The 26,638-nt window shown below is 37.0% G+C and overlaps 1 protein-coding gene across 2 annotated transcripts in view; it reads right to left on the reverse strand.

Annotated features, from left to right (window-relative positions):
* LOC124155933 (myotubularin-related protein 3) overlaps nt 1–19,330 on the reverse strand; it is a 38,119-nt gene extending 18,789 nt beyond the window's left edge. For both annotated transcript variants that reach the window (XM_046530160.1, XM_046530162.1), the window contains exons 1-11: nt 19,208–19,330; nt 17,129–17,604; nt 16,136–16,346; nt 13,797–13,975; nt 12,564–12,984; nt 11,736–11,926; nt 10,103–10,298; nt 9,180–9,365; nt 4,295–4,471; nt 3,797–4,149; nt 1,140–1,863 (exon numbers count right to left, since the gene is read on the reverse strand). In XM_046530160.1, coding sequence (XP_046386116.1) covers nt 1,140–1,863; nt 3,797–4,149; nt 4,295–4,471; nt 9,180–9,365; nt 10,103–10,298; nt 11,736–11,926; nt 12,564–12,984; nt 13,797–13,975; nt 16,136–16,346; nt 17,129–17,586 — 3,096 coding nt within the window. In that variant the 5' untranslated portion in view covers nt 17,587–17,604; nt 19,208–19,330. The remainder of the gene's footprint in view (nt 1–1,139; nt 1,864–3,796; nt 4,150–4,294; nt 4,472–9,179; nt 9,366–10,102; nt 10,299–11,735; nt 11,927–12,563; nt 12,985–13,796; nt 13,976–16,135; nt 16,347–17,128; nt 17,605–19,207) is intronic.
* Nucleotides 19,331–26,638: the final 7,308 nt, after the last annotated feature.

The raw sequence follows: 26,638 nt of genomic DNA on the forward strand, positions 1-26,638 counted from the left end.
CACTGTTGAAGCTGAAGTGGAAGCTTATTTATCATAGATGAATGCACCACCAAATTCCTTCCCTGGGAAATACCGAAAGACTTATATCTCCTACCCAAGGCTGAAAGTATTAGCGAAGAGGTTTCTTGCCATACCGCCATCCACTGTGTTCAGCGAAAGACATTTAGTTCTGCAGGAAAAGTATGTGATGTAAAATGCAACAGGCTTTATCCTTGGATATCCTAGGATATCCTAGAAAGCAAAGCATCTTAACTCTGTCAGCTGACAGAGTGAAGATGCTTTGCTTTCTGAGCAAAAATTTAAAGTCTGTAAAAGGAGACTAAATTTGTGAGACATTATTGATAATGATAAGATATTATCAATAAAAGATAGATATTAAAGGAGATACTTTTATTTTAAATTTAAACATGAGTGCTAATACTCTAAAGTAATACCTATCATGTAACATCACTTTTCAGGTACCTATATTCTGTTTTGAAATTTAGCTATTATATTTTAATTACATAGTGATGATATGAAAGATGCTTTTGTTTGACTGACTCTTTCACAGAGTAATATTTTAAAAAGTGGTTTTCTTGTTGCCTGGAATTAAGTGATATTTTTCTTGGAGCCTATGGCATCAGAATCGATGGAATCGGTATCGGTAGAATCGGAATCGAAATGTCAGAATCGGAATCGGGATCGGAATCGATAAAATTTTGGAATCGACCCATCACTAATTTATACCCTTGAAGACCCTCTAACGCCTTCAAGGGTATAAATTCTATGCACTGATACTTGTAATTGCCAGATGATGATACGCTGTATCGAAACCGGTCGCAAATATATTTTATTTTGTGAAACAGCGGAGTCTTTTCTTAACCTTTGTGCATCGAGTTGGTGATTCATTTTGTGTAATCCAATGATACTGAAATCCTTACTCCAAAATGCACGTCAATAGTGGTACAGTGAGAACATGGAGCTAAACGGCAAATTTTATGTGATAATGAAGAAAATAATTTCATCCAATAATACATCAGAACAAAAATATTTTCACTTGTATTCTAAAAACACTCACAAATTACAGTGAATAGCTGAGCTCTGCACCATGCTAAATAAGAGCTATGATCAACATGAATAAAGAAGAAAAGTCAACTAACCGTAAATTCCATGAATATCTGCCGAAGCCTCCCTTGAAGATCACTTCTGACTGGTGCCAAACCATCCAAGTCAAGCTCTGGCGATTCATAGAATTCTCCTTCCGGAGGTACAACAGCTTCCACCGTCCCCCCATCTTCATCAGGGGTGGCAGGATATCCTGAACTGGGGGTTCTTGAATAAAAGGGCGGAGTGGAATAACGAGAGGTGGAACCACTGGCTACAAGAGTGGGGGTCGTGTGGGGTAACGGGGAGGTCCTTTCACAATTCCCTAGCCTAGTCTCAGCTGTTGCAGGCTGTCTACGCCTACTGGCACATGCTCGGCATGGCATTGCTGACTCGGTACTCCACATCACTCGATGGTCTTCTGCTGGCGGAGGTGGTGGCAGAGGTGGGGCTGCTTCTACGGAAGTTTCTGCAATGGCTCCTTCAGCAGCCACCAGTGTGTCTGTTGAGCCTTCCACTGAGAGGCTTGGGGGAGGTTCTGGAGGCACAGGGTGAGGGTCAGTACACCCAGGACCCATTGATGTTTCACCATTCTCCACTACCTTAACCTCCAATTCCTTGGCATCTCCAATCGTATTCACTTTCTCATCTGATAGTTTACAGAGCAGTGGAGACGTATCATTGGTACATATGGCTTTGGAAGTATCCTCTCTCCCTTCTGCATCACAGTCCACAGGCTCACTTCCAACATCTTCCCCATTTTTGAGAGAGTTGTACTTCCTGCAAGAGAAATGGAAAACACATTTAAAATGACCTCACAGTTTTATCAAAAAACAATATGTAATACAGACAAACACGGCATTTATCTGACTTGCGTGCACTGCTTCTAAGGAAAAAATGTAATGTTCCACTAAATAAATGTTAAGGCAAATTTAAGATAAACTAAATTTGATAACTATTTATAAAACTCCATTAACACATTCAGCGCGGAGCACGTCAATTGACGTGCTCTGTCGGTTGGACAGTCTTTCTCCGCCTCCATACCAGTGGCGGATACAGATGGGGGGCGCAGGGGGCGCGCGCCCCCCCCTTGCGGGTCCGCCTATATTGCCGAACATTGCAAAACCACAATTATAACTTTTTTATATCATAAGATGGCATTGTCTTTTACATGTTTATAATCACTTTAAATAAATTTTCATATACTTTGCCTGTGACTTGATCATCTTTTATTACGATATAAGTAAAGACAACTCAAGATATGTTGCGCCCCCCCCTTGAGTTTTTTCTGTATCCGCCACTGCAGTCCATACGTAACTAATATCCACTTCCGAGTCTTTCGATCATGTACATGGCCTTCAGCAAGCTTCCCTCTTTCAATCCGTGTGCGCCGTTTGTAAATAGCAGTATTTGAACGGAAGTTATGGCACGAAAACCTCTATTTTTCTTTCATATTTTATCGGCCGATTCAGACGACTTCCATGAAAACCAGGCCCGCATTGAATGTGTTAATAAAGTAGTTTGATATTAAATATTACATTCACAAACTCTAATCTAAATTAATTTGAAAAAGACGTACGTATACAAGTTAATTGAAATGAACAATAAAAACTTCATAATTTTTAAATTCAGATGGCATCTCAGCTTGGAGTGGCCAGTATTAAAAGGAAGATTTAGCACAAAAGATTATTCTTGCATTTGGATAATTCAACCTTTCCCATGCACCCAGTTCCAGCTGCTTTCACATGGGCAAAACTTGAGAATTATCACGAACCACACATGGACTATTGCCCAATCTCAATTAAGAAGAGAAGGCTAACTAATGGATGGACAACCAGGACCAGCTTATCCTAGTTAAAATGTTAGTAAGAATCTATTCCCATCAACAGAGCCAGAGTACCAATTACAGTAGAGCAAATAACGAAAAGCCTCGCTTTAACCCTCAAATAATTTACATCTTGTCATTATACCCCAATGATTTCTTTATCTCTATAGTGTTGTGCTTCCCTGTATTTATGCTTACAAAATGTTCAACACTACCAATAATGACATTCAATGGGATGTAACATAGCAGAGGACATTTTGGCCATCAAAGCAACCTACAAAAGGAAAATTGCAGAACATTTAAAAATTTTGGTGCAAGATAATGGCACTAGAAAATTATAAATGGCCAGAGAACCAATGATACATGATATCAATGCCATGAAAAAGAAACTTTTTAAAAAAATCTGACTTGCATGAAGGTTCACATATTTCTCCATGATGTAATAGGCCAATATCACTATCACTGTGACTGAGGCCTTAGGATTTAATTTCTTTGATGCTTTAGTATATAATGTAACTGAAATTATTCCATTGTTCCTTAAATTATTAAATATATAATTTGTTACACATCAGTGACTTATTTAATCCATTTAAATCTAATGCTCTGCATCTTTAGAATACCAGACACCAGTGTAATTTAATAATATAACTAGGACTCCTAGATTATGGTTAATAACAGCTTCACTCAGCTATGTAAAATAGACAAAAAATCGGTTTGTAAAGTCGGTAAAAAAATCGTTGATTAAAGTATCCTTTTCCAAAAATTGCATCGATACCCCAATTTGACATCTTTATGGAGTTTTTAATAAAGGAACTTTCATATAATAATATAAGGGTAATTTAAAGGCTTTAATGCCTAAAAACACAATGCCATCAATACAAAACTCACCCTCCATCGAGGATACTTGGGTCACTACACCTCCTCTGTTGCTGAGGAGGTTGGGATTGCATTTCTACGCCAGCAATTAAGTCATCATAAGATCGTGTCTTTGGGAGGTTACTTGAGCTTTCTGCCACTCCAGGGTCCACATCAGCCTCTTCCAGAGCTCCTCTGACACCCATTAATATTGGGGCAGAGTTTCCAGGGGCTGGAGGCCCAGTATGATTTGACCTATTTATTTCAGCTGATGGACCTCTGACTCCATCTCGTCCCATTAATGAACTACTGGATCCAATCCCTCCTCCAAGGTATACCTCTGACCAAAGGACAAGATCTCGAACGTTACACGAGGGCCAAAGCACCTGCACAGAGAAAGATCAACATTAACTCCAACTGACTCATTCCTGTGACCAAAAACTTAAAAGCTGATTTGATGGTTCTGCAGTAACAATTCACAAAATAGTAAAATCACAGGAGGAGGTAGACCAAAGGATAATATCAAATTACCTGCTCTCTTGGGACATACAAGTAGTTTCTGAAGTGTTGCTGTCTTCCTCCACCAGTCTTTAAAAACTGCCATACAGAAAATGTTCGCTCCCACACTCTGTCATTAGAGCGCTCTTGAGCAGAATTACATAAAAAAGTTCCGAACAAGCAAGAATATGTATGCTGGGCTAGTTTTACCTGCAATGAAAGATGCTTAAATTAGTTATCAAGTGAAAATTTAGTGTAAACAGACTAACACCAATCTGTATTTATCACCATTTCTTTATTTATTTGCCCAAAGACCAAGTACATGTGAAATATACAAGATATAAGCACGTCAAAATCATTAGTACGAATATATACAATTCAAAGAGGATAATTATCTGTTCTCAAAATCTAGATACAAAGGTTTAACTGCCGTTATTAAGGTAATCGTCAACAGAGTAATACATATTGTTCAGTAATAGCCTTTTTAATTTACACTTAAACAAATTGATGTTGTTCACATTTTTTATACATGCAGGTAGTTTGTTAAACAGTTTGATGCCCATTTCCTTTGGGCCCATTTTAGCTACCTTAGTGCGTACAAAATTGTAATGCAAGTCACTTTGTGACCTAGTGGGGTAATTATGAAAAACACTATTCATGATGAAATTATTAAAGTTATTTTTTACAAACATAATAGTAAATAAAATATACACACAAGGAATCGGTAGACTTTGCAATTCCTTGAAGATTGGTCTGCTGGGAGACCTATAACCTTTGTTAGCAATTATTCTCATTGCACGTTTCTGAAATGGCACGTGTTCATGAGCAACTCTCAGAGAAAAAAAATTGGAAACCTCGGGATAGGGAAGCAATGAATGCGTTTTGCGTTCTTTTATTAACCGCTGGTCACGGTAAATCAAATTATTGCGATTATGAATCACATTCGGAGAATTCATCTGGACCACCAAATTTAAAGTATAATATATCGAAATATACTTTTTTATTTTCGAATGATATTTGAAGTTTGATGATAGTAAAAACGTGCAGAGAGCGAGTTTTCCTGTGAAAAAAGTTTCTTATAAATACGCGCTGAGAGCGGGTTTTTTTTATATACGTAACTTTCTTAGACTAACACGCGTCTGCGTCAATAATAAAAAAATTATACACATTCGTGTTTGTATAGTCCAGTTTCATCAATGCAACCCTTAAGGAAGTTGATACTTGCTTGGCATAAGCCGCCGTGGCCTCCGGGCGGACTCGACAGGTTGCGTTCGGCCGCCACCACGCACCCGCCAGGCTGCTCTAGTATGTATGGACGCAATGAACGCTACATTATTGTTTAGCCACCGCGGCCAAACGAGAATGTAGCCACCGCGGCTATTGTTATTTTTAAGGATGGTCGGATCGGATACCTCGGATCCAAATACCCGCGGATCCCTTCATCGGATACATCGGATCCAAAGTCGTGGAAGACATCGGATCTGGATCCGAAATTTTAAATAATAGCTTCAGTGAATGCAACGCCCCATCAGGGTGGAAAGAGTTCCGATTCTCTCTCCAAATGCGTCGTCGCATGCGATTCTTGTACTACTCGTGAACCGTTTTGTTTGACAGCTCTCGCAGAGGTTGCGAGTAGAATTTCAGCCGTGGCCAGGATTTTCAGCCAGAAAATAAAAAAGGCAAAATACGACTTGCACATAGTGTGGCTCTTCCCAAGAGATTGAACAATCATCGGAGGAATCTCAGCGCCGTAGGATAATAACCACGTCAAAAGTAACTACGTCGCAGATTTCAGAAAACCACCCTCGGCCATCCATCAGCCCGTGCCTCTGTTGTTTTTTTCGTATCCGAAATCACACGGACCAAAAATCATTGTCTTCTAAGGAAAATATCAAATCACACGAAAACAATTGAAGCGTGTTTCATCCCTAACTCGTCTCACCAACTGACCTTTTTTGGCCTACCTGCTTCAATTCTCCGTTTCTAGACGACAAATGCTAGGAGAGTGACTTTCCCGGCCCGAAGATATCTTGATAGCTTCGACAATTAAATGATATGCACGAGATTTAAAAAAGAATTAGACCAAACGAGACGCATTCCTGACGATATTTCTGTTTATTTTTCAGCTCTAATTGATTGCCACTCAGTTTTCTATCTACAATTCTACAATTACACTTTACTGATATGCAACATTGTCCATACAGCATAATTTTCAAAGAAACAAGCGCAGCATTAACCCCTCAAACAATTAGAGACGGATTGGAAACGCCAACTACATATATCACGTAGCGCGCCCGGCTTCGCTTTGAAGGCAACGACGTCACTGAAGCAAGATCTGACTTCTTCGTCCGACTCCCTCATTTGTAGCCTTGTTGTTTGAAATACGGAGGAAGCATGCTCCTTCCTCTCCACCTCTCCTTTACGCGCTCCTTCCCAGTGGCGTAGCTATGGGGAGGGTCCGGACCCCACCCCCCCGAAATATAAAAACACAGTTATTGTCCTTCACAAAAGAAAACAAAATATTGAAAAATCAGTTATTTACAAAATTTTTCTTTAACAAATTAAGTTTTTCGATTATAAAAAGTGTTAAAATTAGTTTAAAACCCATTATTTAGTGCCCGGTTTTTTCAAAAATTTCCCCCCCTGGTTTTGGATCCCCCCCCGATTGAAATTCCTGGCTACGCCACTGCTCCTTCCCCTCCACCTCTCCTTTACGAGCTTTTGCTGCCCACTCCTTCCTCATGCTGAGCGGTTGAGCACCTCGTCGCACGTGACGATAATGCCGTTTTAAATTCTGTTAATTGTGTTGCTAATTGCGCAGTTGGAATTCAATTTAATGATACACCGATAAAAATATCTTTCATTGTGTATAAAAATTTCCATTGAGATAAGGATAACTAATGAATGCCGTGTGCGTGCACTGTGGCGTAAATTATCGCGAGGATGTGCTAAATCCACCTCACCATACTGAAGCATTTTCGGATGAAACAAAAGTCCGTATGCGATGAGAAAGTAAAATTCGGGGGAAACGTGCGTGAGGAAAATTTCAATTCAGTCGATAGCAGGGGGGTAGCCAGGAATTTTGTTAAGGGGGGGTCCAAAACCAGGGGTGAAAATTTTTAAACAACAGGGTACAAAGGAGAGGGTTTCAAACTAATTTTAACGCCCTTCATAATAGAAAAAACTTAATTTTTCAAAGATCCATTTTTTTCATTTTTGTAAATTCATGATTTTTAAATATTTTGTTTCCTTTTATGAAGGAAAGTAATTGTGTTTTTATATTTTGGGGGGTCCTCTCGCAATGCCACTGGTCAGTGGTTCATCCTAAGATTTTTTCTATTTTCATTTTCAAACCCAAGCGTAACAGTTAAGGCCCTGAGTATGTAAAGATGTTTTTAAAAAACAACTTAAAAGCCCATAAAATAATTTTTAATTTATAAAAAATATTAAAATGTGCATGAAAATCTAAAAAGCATTCCATTGATTGTATGTACCCACAATAAACTTGAATAATGACTTTGTTTAATGGCAGGAATTTGAAAATGCATTTGGATTCGAAAATATCCGATTCGAAAGATCTGGCTCCAAAAATTCTGGATGCGTCCATCCCTAGTTATTTTATTCCATTCAATTCTTAAATTTTAATAACAGCAATGCTACAGATAAATCAAAATCCCACCTGTTAGAAGGAGTATAAATCGATGGAATCGGAATCGAGAATCGGGAATCGATTTGAAGGAATCGAAATTGGAATCGGAATCGAAAAAAAGTGGTATCGACTCATCCCTAGGTAAAAGTCCCCATAATATAAACTTAGAAATGTAGTCTTTCCCACTGTGGGGCTAAGCTGTCTCAGCAAGTAGCAGGTAGAATTTAATTTACTGCTGATGTAATTGATATGGTCGTCCCAAGTCATTTTATAATTCAGAGTTATACCTAGAAATTTACATGTACTAACTTGCTCAATTGATTTACCTTCCAGTCTTACTAGCATGGTTTCCATTGGCTGGCCACTAGACTTAAAATTAATTAGTTTGCTTTTAATGTTCACAAGTAATGTAGTAAATAACAAATATATCTCAATCAACTCAGGCTCTACCTCAAGGAAGTTCATTTACTATGAACAGCAAAAAATTTTAAAAAATCTAACCCTTCAGAAACATGAGTAACAAACAATAGCTGTTTCACACAAACAATTTTAACTTCACACTATATCAGTACAAAGACAGGAAGAACAGGACTGCTAATCAACCAAGTTGAAGGGAGGCAAAATTCCTAGCTTAGTAATCAGAAAGTTTGTGAAAGAGGGGTTACTATTGAGCTCCAGGTTGAATGCAGCAGTGAGCCAGAAGGAATATGCCTTTGATCTTTAAAACCCGGCGAATTATTTTGTGGCCAATACTTGAGTGAAAATGGAGCAAAATTTTATCATATGTGGCTACTACACTCTTAATGGATTGACAAACTTTTTGCAAAGTGCAATTGTCTAAATTTTTATTACTACACAACACACGTTGACTGTCAATAAAACACAGGCCAGTGACCTGACAAGAAATACCATTTAAACTTGTGTAAGAGACCCATCCCTATTTTGCAAGGGCTCTACAACTATAATAATTTCTTCTACAAGCCATTTAGCCCAACAATGTACACACTCATTTGAACTTTTGAAACCGTAGTTTTTATAACTAATATAATTTTCAATTGCAATAACCCTAATAATAGCACCTGATGACGATTTTTGAAAAATCAGGCAAAATTTTACGATGTCTAGCAAGAGATGCACCAGGGATTCAAATATACACTTGAATTCCCTTTGTAATTAGTGATTCCACCACTATAATACTTTGATATAAGGCAGAGATTCAGTGAACTTGACATCTGACCAATTATTAAACATATTTCAATATTTCCTTACCAGGTACGACTGACTAAATTCAAAACTGCAAGGAAACTGGTAATGTAACTGATGAACACAATCAAGCCACTGCAAGAAAACTGGGCATCGCTCATTTGGATCATCCGAACCCACAGCATGGCCGCAACGGTCAGCAAACTTGTGGCCAAAGTCTAACCACTCTCGCTCACACAAAACTTGGAAACCCTGAGAAAAAAATACAAACTCTTTAATTTTCACCAATATTTCTAATGACTTTCACAGCTTGACTCCTTTGATATCCATCATTACAACCACGCAGAAGACAATAAGCAATTGCTTAAAAGATATCTCTCCCTCAATGCACCAAAAATAAGCCTCATCAGTGCATTTCTTAAACTTATAAAAGCATAATTAATAATTACAATCTTCATTTGCTCTTGATTCACAAGACATGAAATACTTAAAATAGAAAGACTGTTGCTCCCACATCACTGGAGATTTTAATAAATTATTAGGAGCTCTATGCAGAAAATAACAGGCTGACTCATTCATGAGTGAAACATGAACATGGATTCAAGATTTTGGATGATTGATTTATTACAATCAGCAACACTTATTGAAATCAGTCCACAAAAAAATAGTTCAGCCCATGAATTTTATTAGCTGCTTACAAAAAAATTCCATTTAATCCTGAAGATCAGGTTAAAGACATAAATTTGATAAATTTTGTATTTTCAAATATTGACATGTTTCACCTAAGACTTTTTGCTGTGACAAACAATTACTGATCATATCACTGAAACTTTAAAAAAATACTAAATCAAACTCTATTTCTTACAGCAAATGCCAAAAGGAAATTGACACTATGGTCTACTTTTTAAAACTAGGCAAAAAATGTATATCCATTATCGACATCAAATATGATGACTACAAAATTATGTATTGAACAATAATTTAATTACCTGCATGGTTCGATAATATGGGTCCAAGAGAAGTTGAGCAAGAGCAACAATTTGGGGTGTTCTGTCCCATCCATCAGAGCAATGTACCAAAACCGGTCTTGCTTCTCTGTCGACAGCTGAAGCAGCAACAATGGCTGCCCTAAGTAGGCCAGACATATGCTGCAACCAGCGTGTTCCTTCCAGCAATGTGTACCAACTGAAAAGAAGCAAATAGATAAATCTAAATTACCCTAAACAACAATATTCACAATACTACCTTTTCATGTTGCTAATACCAAATATTCAAATGTATTGAGTGGAAACTGGATAAGACTTTTACCACTTGATTGGAGAACAGCTGCAAATGCATGCAAAACCCACAAGATTGTTATGCTTATACCAGAGTGAAGAGTAAACAGTATATTATCCAGTGGTATTTACATCTAAGGTTGATGTTTTAAAGGTAGTATGGGAACTTATAACTGTTGATGAAAATGCTGTCCCGCTATCCATGCGAGGAAGACCAATACCCAATGCTAACCATCCCCAAGCTGAGAAAAAAATTGTGCAAATGGTTTCTGATTTCATTTGGAAAAGCTAAATGATAAAGAATTAGCAAAAAATCACTTCGCTACACCAATAGTGACAATAATCACATAGTCAAGAGACAAGAATTTTTAGGTTAGAATTTTTGGAGATTTTAAGGTATTGCTAAACCCAAGATTAGTTGTACCACAATATCCTTTGCCAAAATTGATATAATATTTGTTTAGCTAGGAAATTGAGTGAAATATACACTGCTAGATTTGAACAGTGCATATATTCATTTAGAAATGGATGAGCCATCTAAAGAGCTACAAAACATTGTGACTCCCTCAGGTCCATTTAAATTAATTAGATTGGCTTATGGTGTGGCATCTGCACCTGCAGTATGGGAATCTAAAATAGATAGCATTCACTCAGGACTCAAAATTTAGTGTTAAACTTAAGATACTATTGTTAAAGGAGCACCCCATTCTGAATACTAGTTAAATGTAATTTCCATTTTTGTAAGTATTTTTATTTAAATCTACTCTTGCATACTCCAAATTTCTAGGTAAATTAAAATCTAAAGCCTGAATCACACGATCATTTTTTTTTCGTCGCGAAAGTGATCACTATCGAGATCACTTTTCCCGTCGCGAAAATCAATCGCTCTTGTGATCATTTTTCTGAATCACACGGTCACTCCCGCCGTCGCTTTTCGCATCATTTCCAATATCACAGCTCATCACAGCTCGTTGTCATAGGACCCTCATCACGAAATTATATAGCGTGTTTGTTTATTTATGCCGTTCCCACATTTGTCAAACGTGGCGCTGCAATCACACCATACGGTCATGCTATCTGATTGGCTGATATGAGGTTTTAGTGACGGTTTTAGCGACGGAAAAAGCGACCGGACGAGTGATGAAAAATAGCGATGGGAATCCACATCACGATTGCCATCGCGAAAAACAATTGCCGCCGACGATCATTTTGCGCAGTGCTCGCGATAGTGATCACTTTCGCGACGAAAAAAAATGATCGTGTGATTCAGGCTTAAACAAGCAACATAATCAGCCAAAATCATACTAGATTAAAAATAAATTAAATGTAAAAAATTAATGCTCACTTGGGCTGTTCAGCTGATGTAGAACAAAGTTGTCGGAGACCGTGAAAACTTTTTCGGATGGAATGAATATTGGCTAAGTTCATGAACTGAATATCACAACTGGGATAATATTCAGGGCACTCACATCCACCACCCCTGGCTCTATTTGCCACAGCCGTGGTGTACGATCTAGCATCCATGATGAGCACCTTCTGCAAAAGAACACAGCAGTTTCATAATTGATCCTTAATTTGTCTATTTGCATCCATGGCACAAGTCTCTAAAGACGGTTAGGACTCCATTCACAAACAACTTATTCATAGCCAAGGGTAAAAATGATGTGGCTATCTTTTGGGCACCTCATACATTCGAATTCAGGGCAACTTTCAATGTAAAAATCTGGCTTGAACCTCAAAATTTTCACGATGGCTGAATAAATTTTCAGTTGGCAAACTTATCGCCCGGTTAATTTTGCTACAATTTAATGCAACATGTTGAGTATTTTTTTTAAGAAAAAAGTACATTTAGTAGGTATTAACAGGAACAAAGTGACCCATTTATTTTAGCACTTCAGAGCCAAGTTCACCTTTGACTTTGATGAACTTAAAACCCAATAGACAACCAACAGTAGGTGTGGAAAACGACGTTATTTGGTGAGGCCAAATTTACAGGCTGAGTATTGAATCAGTGAGAATGGAGAGCAAGAAGCGCGATTCTCGGAAAATGCCGGCTCTAAACCTAGCTGGGAGCTGGTGAAGCCTTCACAAATGATGAGAGCTGGCAAAGGTGGAGATCATTCATTGTATTGCCATGGCCAACAAATTGTCAACAATAAGTATCCAAGCTTACCTTTGGCATTGGACTTGCTTCTGGTTCATCAGCAAGGTCTTTAGGAGAGGGTGGTTCACTGGTTGTACCTCCATTGAGGTCTCTGCTTCCTCCGATGACCAGAGAGAGAGGTGGATTAGTGGCAGATGAAGCAAATGCAGAGGAAGAAGATGATGTTGCGGAGGACTCATCTGAGGTACAAAAGTTGTTCGTAGGAATGGACACTGTATTTGCCAGGCTAGTTGCCGATTTTGTAGGGGCTGGAGGAGACTGGGCCAGAAAGCTACAGTTCTTCTGGTTAAGCTGCTGCTGTTGGCCTTGGTCAAAAGCACATGCATCAGAGATGGCCTTTAGTAGGTCTTCATCCTCAGATGACCTCCATCCAAGCCAACCAACTTCTGGCTGACTGCAGCGGGCTATTACAGCACCATTCCCAACATGCCTAAAGACAAAAAAAAACAGCATTAGACTCTTTTGCTCTTTCATTTCTCTCATGATTGATCTTGGTGGTCAATCATACATTTAGCTGAAATTGCCAGACTTTTCTAGACTATTTACACCATCTGCTGCTGCCCCCTCCTGCCCCTCGCTGGGTGCGCCCATGAGTCCAGGTTTTCCAGAAGATTGGCTACCCATGAATTATATTTATTACTTCCACGCACCTTATGGCTAATGAAATGTGTAACTCAATAAAAAAACATTTATGCACAAATTTATATTTTTACCCAATTTTAAAATTAATAAATGACTTCCATCTTCAAATGAATGAAATCAGCAATTTTTTCATGCCATCTCATCATTATACTCTAACTTTCTCAGAACATAAATTGTTTAATGATGATATTAAGTTTATGATTGTTAGGACCCATTGGAACAAGGGCGTATAATGGCAATGAATACATTTCCTTAAGGTTTATCAGCTAGAAGTCCACATGGATAAATTTAGCTATTATTAAGAAATATTTACATACAACTATCACATTCAAATAGTATTTTAAGAAAAACATTAGCAAGGATAACCCAACAATCAATTTGTAATCATTATGTTAATCATCCAATACCATTGCATATGTTGGCAAGAATACTGATTTCCATATGATTAAAACTCACCTACTCAAGGCATATTTAAGAAGTGAAATGACAAACAGGAAAAAATACCCCATACTAAATAACACCACATAATTGATAAGAAAGTTGAGAATTGTTAATGAAAATAAAAATGAATGATACTGAAAAACTGTGTTTCCAACCTACCTCCACACAACAGCAGGAATACGTCGTGCACTTCGGAATCTCGCAACACTTTCCAAAGTGTCATCAGTTATACAAGCAGGGACAAGCAGAAGACGAGGATAGGATGGACATAATCGATAATCCATATTGGCTTGAGATATTCTCCAAACTCCATGAACATCTAATCCAAGTCTTTCCACCTAACAATAAAAAATAAAATAATAATTATTAATATTATGATACATTTAAACACATCATTGCAGATAACTATTTCAATTGTAAATAGTTAAGGATTTACACACAGAGGAGTAGCAAAAATTGAATTCAGAGAGAAATATTTTTTTAAAAGTAGGATTAAAAGCTAAGGCATTACAATTTCTGTATAAAAATTATTGAGAATGGAGCATTAAATATGAAAAAATATACTTTGTTTGCCAAGTCTCATACGTGGTATATGATAAAATTAAGGTTTCAGCAATATCTTGGGATAATATACTATATCAAATTTTTCGAACCATTAATAGGTTGCTCCATACCCTGACAACATGGTGATGATACTGTCTAATACAACCCCATTTTCCTTTTATGCATGTACATATGTACTCTCTAGTTCATTGGATCTTAAATTTTGAATTGCCTCAATTTCATTTTCCAAATGCAGAAAATAACTGTTTGCCCTAAGAAAGTTTTTGGAATGAAAAGCACTCGACCGGAAATCGGGGGATCCTGGTCAAAGTGAATGATTTTTTTCTGTGGATTTTTCGCACATGAAATCTTTAACCCACCCAAGAGCATCCACAAAATGGTAACATGCAGATATAGTAAAGTTAATGCTTGACTTTTTTTTACAAGGGGAGGAAACACTAGCTAAAATTCCACAGATTAGTAGCTGTTTCCAAAATTTTCCCCTACTCTACTCCAGAACCCAATTCAGCTTGTTATTATCGTGTGACCTTGTGACATTTCTCAATGGCTCATATACTACTTCACACAACATCACATATTGTTCCAATAATTCATGACATAAAGATGTACCATGCAAATTAATGCATTTATACTGGTAGCTATGATTTTGGCATAAATCAGCACAGATCTATCCCAGGGGCAATACACCATTTGCTATTTGTGACCAACTTGATCCACGAACTTAATAATATATGAAGGAAAGCTGCATGAATAGTCAAAAACTGCTGCAAGCTAACAGAAAGTGGTGCACTGCTTAGTAATGAATTAGGCTGGGAGCCACAAGAGACTCAGAGGCTACTTGCGAGGTTAATACTGCTTGAGGTTTTAGGAATAGATATCTTTCAGAGCAACATGGAGAACATCATCTTAGAACCGCATTATAATTCTATGACAAACAGAAACAAAAAATTAAGAAGGATTATGTGTCAAATAGATGGGTATAGGAATTCGGGTTTTCATCATGACAATCCAGGACTTTAACAAATGTTGGGCGGAACTCATCACGTGCATTTCCTTTACTTTTTATTAGTTAACAGCAGGTTTTCCAACTCCCCTGCTACATGCCAATCGTTTGCGGCTATAAGCTTTTGTTTTCCTTTTTCATGTGTTTCACTTTCCATCCTCAACCATACCCCACCTTTAACTCATTGTAAAGCAAAAGAGGAAACTGAAGGGGGGAGGGAATTGAGGGGTCTGTGAACGTGACTGGCCTTTGGCAGGACAGTGTGATTAGTGTGAATGAACGAGTACTCGAAACCTGGAGTTCAGTCCAGCAGTTGGTACTCAACTCAAGTGCTTTTAGTACTTTAACGAATGCCAAGTTGAGTCAAGTAGTAGCACTTGAATTGGTTTGGCCCTCCTTTCATTCCCTTTAGCTGAGTAGATTCTTATAGTTAGCACTTCTAAAAATTTGTCATTCAATGTACTATGACCAAGAATATTTTTTGAAATAAAATCCACCACCCACTCCTCTTGCAGTAGAAAATTGGAGAGTGAAAACTCTGACAGGGCCAAAAGGAGTGATACCTCTCTTGAAATTTGGTGGGCAGACAGGAATGCACTTCTAATCGAGATAAAAATAACTTTCTGTGAAACTATTACCGAAATATGTGCTCAACTGGTGATTTATTTTCCTGAAAATTTTAAGCCTCAACCATTTATTAAACAAATTAGGCAGATAGCAAAAAACAATTCTAAGGAACCAGTGGGAATTTTGAAAGTGAGGCATTTTAATTAAGTACAATTTCCTTCAGCTTTACTGAAAAGGCATCTACTAGACTAAGAAAACCACTTTATACTGACTATCAGGCATACTCAAACACCTACCTTAGGCAGAAGTGCCATAAAATTCTTACAGTGCCATAGAAACTATTACGAAATGCACAAGAACTGACCTCATTTTTGAATGACTTTTGAAAATTTTCTCCGGAATCGATGAGCTCTGGCTCACGTCCAAGTCGATGTGACACTTCTTCACCACCTTCTTCAGCAGACCATGCATAAAATGCAAATGCAAATATGTCTTCAATGGCTTTTGGTGGAGATAAAGCCCGTAAGAGTCTCCTGTGCCACTCCAAGCAATGTTCATTAGTAGAAAATGTACACCTGTAAAGGTACAAGAAATCCATTTTCACCAAAGGATAAACTAAATTAATAGCAAACATAACATAGAGCTTGCATATTCTCCATTCCAACAAAGTCAGGAAATGGCAATCACCACTAATTATTCAATATAATAGAGGCTTTAAAACATGAAAAAATAAGGAATTTGTTCTTCCACTCACAACTACCCAATATTGACTTCAAGAAATCCTTTCCATCAGTAGATATTATTTACCAACATGCTATTTTAAAAGGCAACATTCATCAGCAACATTATTACAAATCATCAATTGGCATCAACAAACTTGGGATTAATATGAAGCAGTTCTCTACTCCATTCACATATAAGCTGGGGTACTCCTTTCCATTGTTAACTTGCTAGTTGAAGATTCCAAATCCATAAATTTAAGTTAAAAAAGGAGTTAAGTTCATACGAAAAAATTAAAAACAGAAAAATTAGCACAATTGCAAAAATATCGATTAGTTAGCACGAAGAGGGGAAATTGGTGCATAGGCCTCTATTGGGTAACGTCCTCTTTTGCAAACCAAGACGTTTGGTGTTCATATCCCACCTTGCTGAGTTTACATCACAAAAGATATGGATGTTTGTGACTGTCCAACATTGTAAAGTGAGAGAGTATTGTTCAGCCCTAATTTTCCCACGTAAATATACACCCTGTTATAATTATAATGAAATACTTTATCCAGTATTACAAGGAAGGTAAAAGTTCTAGCTTTTCTAAAAACATAATAATTCATGAGGAGAGATACATTCACATTATTACCTCAATGATCGAGCATCCTTGCACGATATATGCAGATAGAATATGTCTCGTACTTCCACTTGATCCACCAGGCCCAAGGGGACACTAAAATGGCCATCACGTAGACTGAGATGCAAGCGGTAATTAGAGAGTGCAAGTATTCCTCCACCTGATCCTTCTCCACCTCCTCCATCATCAACTGTCCTTCCAAGATATTCCACCGCTTCCCCACACAATGGTGTGAAAGGGATAGCAAGTGCTGAGTCTTCACGCTCGAGAGTGCGCTTAGGAAAAGCCTCAGCAGCTCTGACATGACATATTGACTGCATGCTGTCAAATCGGTTGTAAGCGGGTGAGTGCTGAGCAGGAATTATTGGTGTCTGCATTTCATCTATGGCTACGCTTTCAACTATTTCTGATGATGTAGTCTCCATTTTGGTCAGTGGTCTCTGTTGCATATGTATTGGTGCGAAGTCCATCTTGTCAATATAATGAGGCTGGAAGTACACAAAAATATAAATAAAAAAACAAAACTTCATGAAGACAAAGCTGGCACATCCTAAAAGTTATCAATCATTGATATTAACAAATAGAAGTAGCCAGACATCTCAAATAATAAGCACAATATTTAATAATATCCAATGAACTTAACCACCTGAAATGGGGCTTCTAAAGTTTTTTTTTTCGAATGAACACGTAAACAAGGCAATTAAATCAAAAATAGTATTTAGACTTTACAATCAATAAGATGACTGTCCGAGTGAAACATGTCCTCGTCAATCAACAATATCACACTAAATTTTCAGTCAAATGAAATGGCAATATTCTACTGAGTGTACGTTATTCCAAACAAAAAATCAAGAACGCATGTACATGTCATTTGGAATAAGAACAAGAGAAAAATAATTTTTTTCCATAATTCACGTGATGAAAATAAATAGGATGGAGATATGAAATCCCGCTGTCCAGACTGCTTTTAGCAAGGCCATTTCTCGACGAAAGATTCACATTACGGCATCTTAAGAAGCTAGAACACTTAATACCAAAGCTCTCCTCGAGAAAGGTAACCGGAGAAGGAACAGATCACAGCACATTATCGATAATTTATCCTTTATAGACATTCAACACGGTGAGAGTAATAAGATAATTCCGAATGTAGAAATGAACCGCTTGGTAATAAGGACAAGTAAGACTTATTTGCTCGTCAGCTTTGTTTACTTTCCGCGACTACGGAAAGATAGGAAATGGGCGTCGATGACCTTTGACTACAAAGAAAATCAGATACCACATCAATTTTGGGCAACAGATTCAAGGACGAATGACAGTCAACAACGAGACACTTATGGTGACACTCATCACTTTCATCAAAATTCACTATTCATCATTGTAATTCGCCCAGTTGGGTAAATATGAGCGTGAATGGTGTTCTAAAATCAGGGAAATACAACGGAATCAGTGAAAATTATACACAACCCCTGACCTCCGACGAGGGGAAATGGCCATGTCAACAAAGTACGGTCACAGCGCCAAGTTGTCCATTGGAGATTACTTCACCAGAAAACACAGAGATAAGGTGCACAACTGCAACATTTTCCCGGTGAGAGTAATTATGATCGTCCAACAAAATGAAGGATGCCAACTTAAACCCTTTTAATATGCCATTGATTTATCACTCAAGGTTGTGAGCTTGCACAGTCTACAATTCGATGGGTACTTTCAATGGCAACAGGCATTCGTTGACTTTCGGATTTATATTACAATAGATACAACTTAACATTAACATTTTTCAACGCACTCAAAATATTCAGCTTCTTTGTGAACAATTGATAGGCATCACGTAGACACGCCTACTTCGCAGTCTTCCAATGGTTTCATAATTAACAGACACGCTATTTAATTGCAATAAAACACCACAGTGCGTCAGAAACGCCTCAACACAAGAGAACATTCAGAGCACTTGAAGATAAAATAGCTTACAAACGTTTGACCGCTAAAGGAGAAATGTCAAATCACCTCAGGTTCTATTTAGGACATGCCTACGATTCAGTTCTACAGATCCTATTGCATGCAAATAAACGTAGGGGCACAATTAATTCTCACCCGGTTAGGTAGTTATGAAAATCAATCCACTGGACGTTAGGTTAACATTTTTTGACAGCTGATTCCGTAATGCACCCGTATCCTACAATGGCGGATATCGAGCAACATGACGTCGGCTCATTATTACAGCGATCATTACCCCACCAACGGTAAGATATTGCACTAAATGTTTTGGCTGGCAGATAGCGAAATCAAAATCCGATTGATGTTTTAGGAAAAGCGTGATCCAGTTTTGGAAATACTAGCAATTTAAAGATGTTGGTATATATTGCAATAAATGGTCAAGAATTTCTGGAAGTCATCTCTATTTTCTCAAAAAAATTAGGCATTTGGTGACGTGAGAACAATTAAAGTAAAATTTTCGTAAAATCATATTTCGCTTGAACAATTTTTTGGTTCTAACAGCCATTCATGGTATCCCACATGTAACCATCAATTTCTTGAAGTTATTTTCGTTACTTTCTGGGTCATTGGTTGGAGTAAACTGACTTGGTGTAAATGACCCGCATACTGGCAACGGGAGAAAGTGGAATGCGATGAGCGTCACGTGCGCATTTTTGCAATTAGGGAGAGTGCGCGGTATTTGTCCTTAACGGCTGTAATGCGAGCTTATGGGGAGAAGGTATCATCCTTGGTGTTTGTAGACTGCATTAATGTAATTTCTTAATGTTACATATAGTGTATACGCCATGCAGGGATATTCAGGGGCAAATTAAGGTCAAATTGTTTGGGTATGGAGGGGTTCACTTCTTTTCCGGGCGCCTTGAGGGTATGCAATTCCTCGAAACGAAACGGGAGTTCTTGCGGAGGATCTCCCTCGGATAATTTAAAGACGTGAACAGTAGCGGATGTAGAAAAAACTCGAGGGGGGGCGCAAACGATATCTCGAGTTAGGTACCTTTACTTTTATCCTAATGAAAAATAATCAAACCGCATTAATGTGGTTTGATTATTTTTCATTAGGATATCTTTCATCTGAATTCAGAGTTTACGAAAGTTTTAATTAACTTTATTACACTCATATACAAAATATGCCATCCTATGATATAAAAAAGTTATAAATGCGGTTCGGCAATGTTTGGCAATACGGGCGGGCCCGCAAGGGGGGAGCGTGCACCCCCTGCGCCCCCATCTGTATCCACCACTGGTCGTGAACCATATTGACATTCCAAAACTTTGGAAACAAAACAAATAAGAGGGAAAATCAAGATCATATTATTAACCTGCATTCAGTATATATTTAATATTATCAGTCATTATGTGGAGCGGAACAAGGTGGTCTGTCCAAATCTACTTAATTAAACACAGAGAAATACTTTCATGATTTCATGAATGGATTGAGATTTCCCCTTGTGAGGCCTTCTGAGTTAAGATCATGCGAATTTTCATTGGGAATCATATGAGGGTCTGTATAGGGACTAGGGACAGGAGGGGGAGGTGACCAGTAGCGGATACGGAACAAAAAACTCAAGGGGGGGTGGAGAGGGGAGCAATAAATATATCTTGAGTCGTCTTTACTTTTATCGTAATAAAAAATGATCAAGTCACAGGCAGAGTATAAGAAAATTTTAATTAAAGTGATTATACAGATGTAAAGTACAATGCCATCTTATGATATAAAAAAGCTACAGCTGTGGTTTTGCAATGTTTGGAAATACGGGCGAACCCTCAAGGGCACCCCCCGCATCCCCCATCTGTATCCGCCACTGGAGAAGACGTCCGTTTAAGATGTCGCATATATATCTTCAGCAGAGACCCTGAAATTTCTTTTTTGCTATGTAAATGGAATAAACAGTAAATGGCTGGAAGGCTCGAGGGTTAATTAACATGGAGGAGATCCTCAGGCCTTTATCCATGCCCATATGGAGTACTACTAACCATAAATATACCAACCTGTGGCAAATATATGGGAAGTTATAGGGACTCTGGCTGCCCCCTCCCTCAATAACACCTCCATGGTCCTGCAGTGAGTGATATTTGCCCTATACGTGAATGCTTAAATAAAAGTACAGCTCAGCTTTCATCAGTCTCCTGTTTACCTTCAAGAGTTATAACCTATAATATTCACTAAAATTATAATTTCATCAATTTTCTTTAAAAAAATATATATATCGACATGATCATTCTATCAGCATATATAACCACCAAATTTTTGCTCATGCCTCATTAACCCTGTTAAAAAATTTTCCCCTTGGTGATTGCAGTTTTTGAGGAGGGAACAGCATTCTCACTGGAGAACAGTTAGGTTTAAGAGAGAAATTACAATGCTCAAGGGGGAAAATTTAGGTTATAGGGAGAAACCACAATTTTCCATGGAAGGAACATGGGAGAACTACTATGTCTTACTGGAAAATCACTGTACATATTCTAGGGGGCCAAACTTGATGCTCATTCTTTTCCATTTGGCTGTCAGGAAATTCACACATGAAACAAAAATAACCTTAGAATGATAGCAAAAGAATGCTGACTCCATTAAAGTCTCAATATCATGACCCCTGTGAAAATTCAAATAAGCAAGCTGTGTGTGGCTAAATATCTTTATTATAAGAGTCATTTAAAATATCAAAGCTCCTATAATCAATTTACAGGGCTGGGAATTCCCCTCCTGGAACCTGTTCAGAGCAGGCAATCCATCATATCAATAGGAATCTTGGTCTGAGTACAGTTTTGAAGTCTAATGTGCTGCATTATAATATGTGGTGCATTCCACATTTGTTATTATAATAAATGTATTTAAGAAAGCATAATTTAATTGCTTGATCAGGTAAGAGCAGCAATTAAAAGCAAATTTTCCTTGATTTTACTTGCCATTTTCTTGGGAAATATTCTCACTTGACCATTTGATTTCATCCTAATTTAAAAAAATAACTTCTGGTCTTAATTGCAGTGGAGGTATATCATCTCTTTCAGATTAATCCCCATTTACTGCTTATGAAATATAGGCATGGATGTGGGAGGGAGGGCACACAAATATTTGGGAGGAGGAATTTTCAGGACTCACCAAGAGAAACAAAAATGTTGCATTAATTAGAGAAGTGAGCTAGGAGAAGGTTGCCCCTCCACTTTTATGATAGCATATTTAGTGAAAATTTAAAGAATAAAATTAAATTTAGGCATAAATAAACTCAATCAATGATATTATCATGTGAAAAACGTGGTAGGTATGAATCTGCGAAATCCTACTTATTATCTCTTCCCTGCAATATGATCCATAATAATGTGAGTCTTTGAAACCCATCCTTTCAAGCCTGGCTCTTCAAGGTATGACTTACTAAAGGCCCTTGATGTCTCTATCATACAAATTTTCAAGCCAAAATACCTACTTCTCAGCCTCTAATAAGATAAGAGATGAGGAAGACCAAGATAAGAGGTAATAAAATTTTATAGCATTAATGCATAATAATTTTTATTCTAATAAAATTACACAAAATAAGATAAACAAATTGTAATGGCAATTTGAAGTAACCAATAAACGTATGTTATCTTTCCACTATCTGTCTGACAGGTAGCCATTGCCACAAAGTGTTGTAAAGCACTTTCGACTCATTGGTCATTATTTCTGAATTTATATAGAACAAACATACCAATCGTTACTAAAAAAAGGAAATTAATTCATTCCTTTGTTGTGGAACCACTTCTAGCAGTTAAGGACCTTAATTTTAGCATGAGATGTATTAAACCATGCAATATCACATCACATGACATAATAAGCTCATAATCAAAGCATGATTGATAGATAGTGGTTTAAAAAAATCATATTGACAGATGTAAGAACATTATAATAAATTATTTATAAGCATCCATAAAAGGATAAATGTATTCAAACAGAGTTCACAGCCATTGAAGCTTATTAATACTGTTACTTAATTTTTTTCCATAATAGGCAACCTGTATAAAATACAAAAGAGGCAAATAATTTTGTGATTATTAAACATGCTCAATCACCCCAAGATTTTACCACACAAAGTTTAAACAGCTTTTTTGACAAACATATAAAATATCAGACCCCTCGGTCTCTATTGATTATGAAGCAGATTGATTGCACTACCATGTCTACACATTTTTGGATAAGAAATTACCAAGCATAGGAATATGGTTAAGCAATCACAGAGGATACATTTTGTCCTTCCACCACACTTGTACTTTATTGTTTTATTTTTGTAATGATGCTGTACACAGAACATGTACTGAAGTACCAACCAGATTTAGTTTCAAAGATAATTATTTAACTTGCCATCACGTCATTTACTATGGAAAGGTAACGAGAAAGGTGAATTCTGATTCTTCCCATCAACAGAGAAACCCAGAGTTATACCATTCAACCGTTCTTCAATAAACATGTTCAATTTTTCCCTTGTAGCAATCCATATTTGAATTATGGTACACACAAATAAAATATAAAACTTACACCAGCTTTTCAACTCAGCAAAGGGTGAAAATTAATTTAAACAGAAATTATTGGTATTTATAAGTGCAATAAAACCTAATTAAGGGTTTATACTTTTTGTAATAATTAGCAAATGCACAGATAAATTCACTAACGGACAAAGAATAAATAGCTGTGCATGCAATTATACTTGATTGTACAATTTGTTACTTCAATGTAAAATGAAATGAATACGCATAAAAATTTAAGGTGTAGGATGAGGAGATATTGGTTAAATAGATATTTTGCAAATATGACAAGACATCTTCTTAAAAAAAAATCATCCTAAATTGTGCAAATATACCATTTTCAAGCCTTATGCAGAAAAATTACATCACATGATGGATGCTTTTTCATAGACTTTTCATACTGATGATGAAAGATTTTACGTATATATACCAGCCAATAGTGGGACATACCATAGTTTTTTCATATCTTAGACATTAGAATAAGCACATCCTAATACCAAATAAAGCATGATAATTTGTAGTATAATACTGTTGTTATATAATAATATTGTTTGATACTGATACCTGGAAATTTAAATAAAAATGCCATAAAATCACCTTGCTTTGCTGTTTTTCATATCGCTAACGCTCTTGGATGAGTCGGCAAAGGGGACATTCTCATGACAAGAAAGCCTATTTCCCAAAGAGAAACCACTGACTCCAACCTTGTTCACAATGATTATCAACCTTGTTCAAATTTTTTTACAAATTAACTTAAATTCAAATAGCAGATTTCGAAGACTGTACTAACACAAGGTATCTGTAATCAAAATAATTTAAAATATTTTATTATAAATTATTTTGATTATATTATATTAAAAAAAATTAAAATAAAAAAATTTCATGGATGCTATCATCAAAACATGGCTCACAATTGGAAATGAATTCCTTCCAGTATTGTCATTTTAATACTGTAAGAGGAGAAAATGCACAACATGTGGATTTAAAATAAAACTGTTGAACAATAACTAGGTTCAGAAGAACAGTTTGAGGTAGGTAGCTTTATCAGCAAATGCGAATTATTTTTATAGAACTTGAAAACTTGACTCCATTAACTTTCCAATTTCTCAAACATTCAGTTTTGGAAAGTCCATTAAATACATAAGGCTCAGACATTCTCATATATAGATAACTTTGTAAGTTCTTATGAAATATTTGAATTTGCTATTAATTTATTGCTACATTTTGCACTTGCAGTAATAGGAATGGATTGTATATATGCACTATACATCTCCTTTCCAATATTTTCAAAGAAGTTGGTACAAATTTATACACTTTTCTTTCAAGATGTTGTAGAAAATTGAAGTAAATGGGAGAGAAAAAAAAGGAAAATATGTATCAGTTAGCCAAGACAGAATGCACATTATTTAGCAGTTTAGAACCTGGGAGAAATTTTTAAACATAACACTATACCACTAATATGTTAATGTACTTATAATAGGATTATGGAACATTACAGGTGTCCAAACATGATAGCATTCACTGTACTTTCCCATCACTCATGCAAGATACATCCCAGTAGCTGGTTTTACTGCACCACATATAATTACATTCATCCAAAAAAAGTTTGAGTATTTTAAAAATGCCTTTGGTTCAGACTAGCCATCACACAGCCTTATTACCTTGATGTAAAAGAACATTTCTACATTGCAATTGCATCAATGATTAGAACTGAACTTTAGGGTTCTTTACAGAGCTATGGATGAAATTAGTTATGTAAAAATATGTACTACTAGGGAAAAATTAATTACCTAGATCAGTTGCCACGATTTTACTGGTTGCTCTGACCAGTAAACTTGCCAAGGCATCTTCTTGGCCAGTAGATTTTGTTTCTTAATGGGACAAGATGGTATATGCTTATAGGAATATAATGGCAGGATACTAACGAAAGAACTACAGTGCCGTTAAACTTTGGACCCTAATGTATCTTCTATAGACATTGCATATGAAAAAAACAATCAAATGGACAGTAGTGTACCTTTACAGAGTCACCAGCATATGCCCTCTATGAATAAAAATCAGCAATGGAAAAACTTTTTGCCTTGACAATTATTCAAGCTCAGATTACTTGAACTCTGGATAGATTCTCTGATGAGTTAAGCTAGTGAAACATCTTCCTGCTCCATAGATTTCATTGACCTTGGAGGACATAGGTAGTAGTATATGCTGTGGACTGTACCATATGTTACAAGGCAGTATATTAATTCATAAACAATGAGAAATAACTTGTTAAAAATCTGCTACACCCCAAACCCTAGTGTTACAAGCTTAGCTTAGACCTTGGGATTTGGTGCAGCAACATGTTATCTTGTACCATTGTGTGTTCTATGCCTGCTATGCATCACCTTTCCCACATAATGGTTGAAGTCCTATACATACCAAATACCAGTCACATAGCTGGGGAAAGGGGGGTTAAGGGAGGGCTTTGAGGCCTTCAGGCCAGGAAGTTCCAACAGTCCATATGTTGAGGAGACCAATAGTCCAGGGGCACCTATCCTCTTACACTCCTTTGTTTTGTAAAGTTACACATCATGATGTCTGCCAATAACCAATGATGAATTTCACTTTTGACACTATATAAACAAAATATATGTATGTATGGTTTCCCAATGCATGCAAATTGGCAAAAAAATATCAGTATAGGCAACCCAATCTCCTTCTAAAACAAATTTCTGCCAACTAATCAGTTGATTAAATATTTAGGGATAACTCCTCTGATCTGTACAGTTCATAGAGGTCCCTGGAGGGGGCATAAGCACTCTGACGTGAAGCCAGCCCTAATGGTACTCTTGCGCATTTAGCCATCATGCCGGGCCCCGCTTCGTCAATTTGCCATAAGCGTACATGTAAAGAAAATATTAATTTTTTGTGATACCAGTGACTACAGATGTCATATAAAGGTACATACGTAAATATTTAGTAGTGTGTTTACTTTTCTGGATATTATTATCTATATCCGGCAACACTCTGCTAGACAGATATATGCTGAGTAAACTT

This window comes from Ischnura elegans, chromosome 3 (genome assembly GCF_921293095.1).
Source record: "Ischnura elegans chromosome 3, ioIscEleg1.1, whole genome shotgun sequence".
NCBI classification, from domain to species: Eukaryota; Metazoa; Arthropoda; class Insecta; order Odonata; family Coenagrionidae; genus Ischnura; species Ischnura elegans.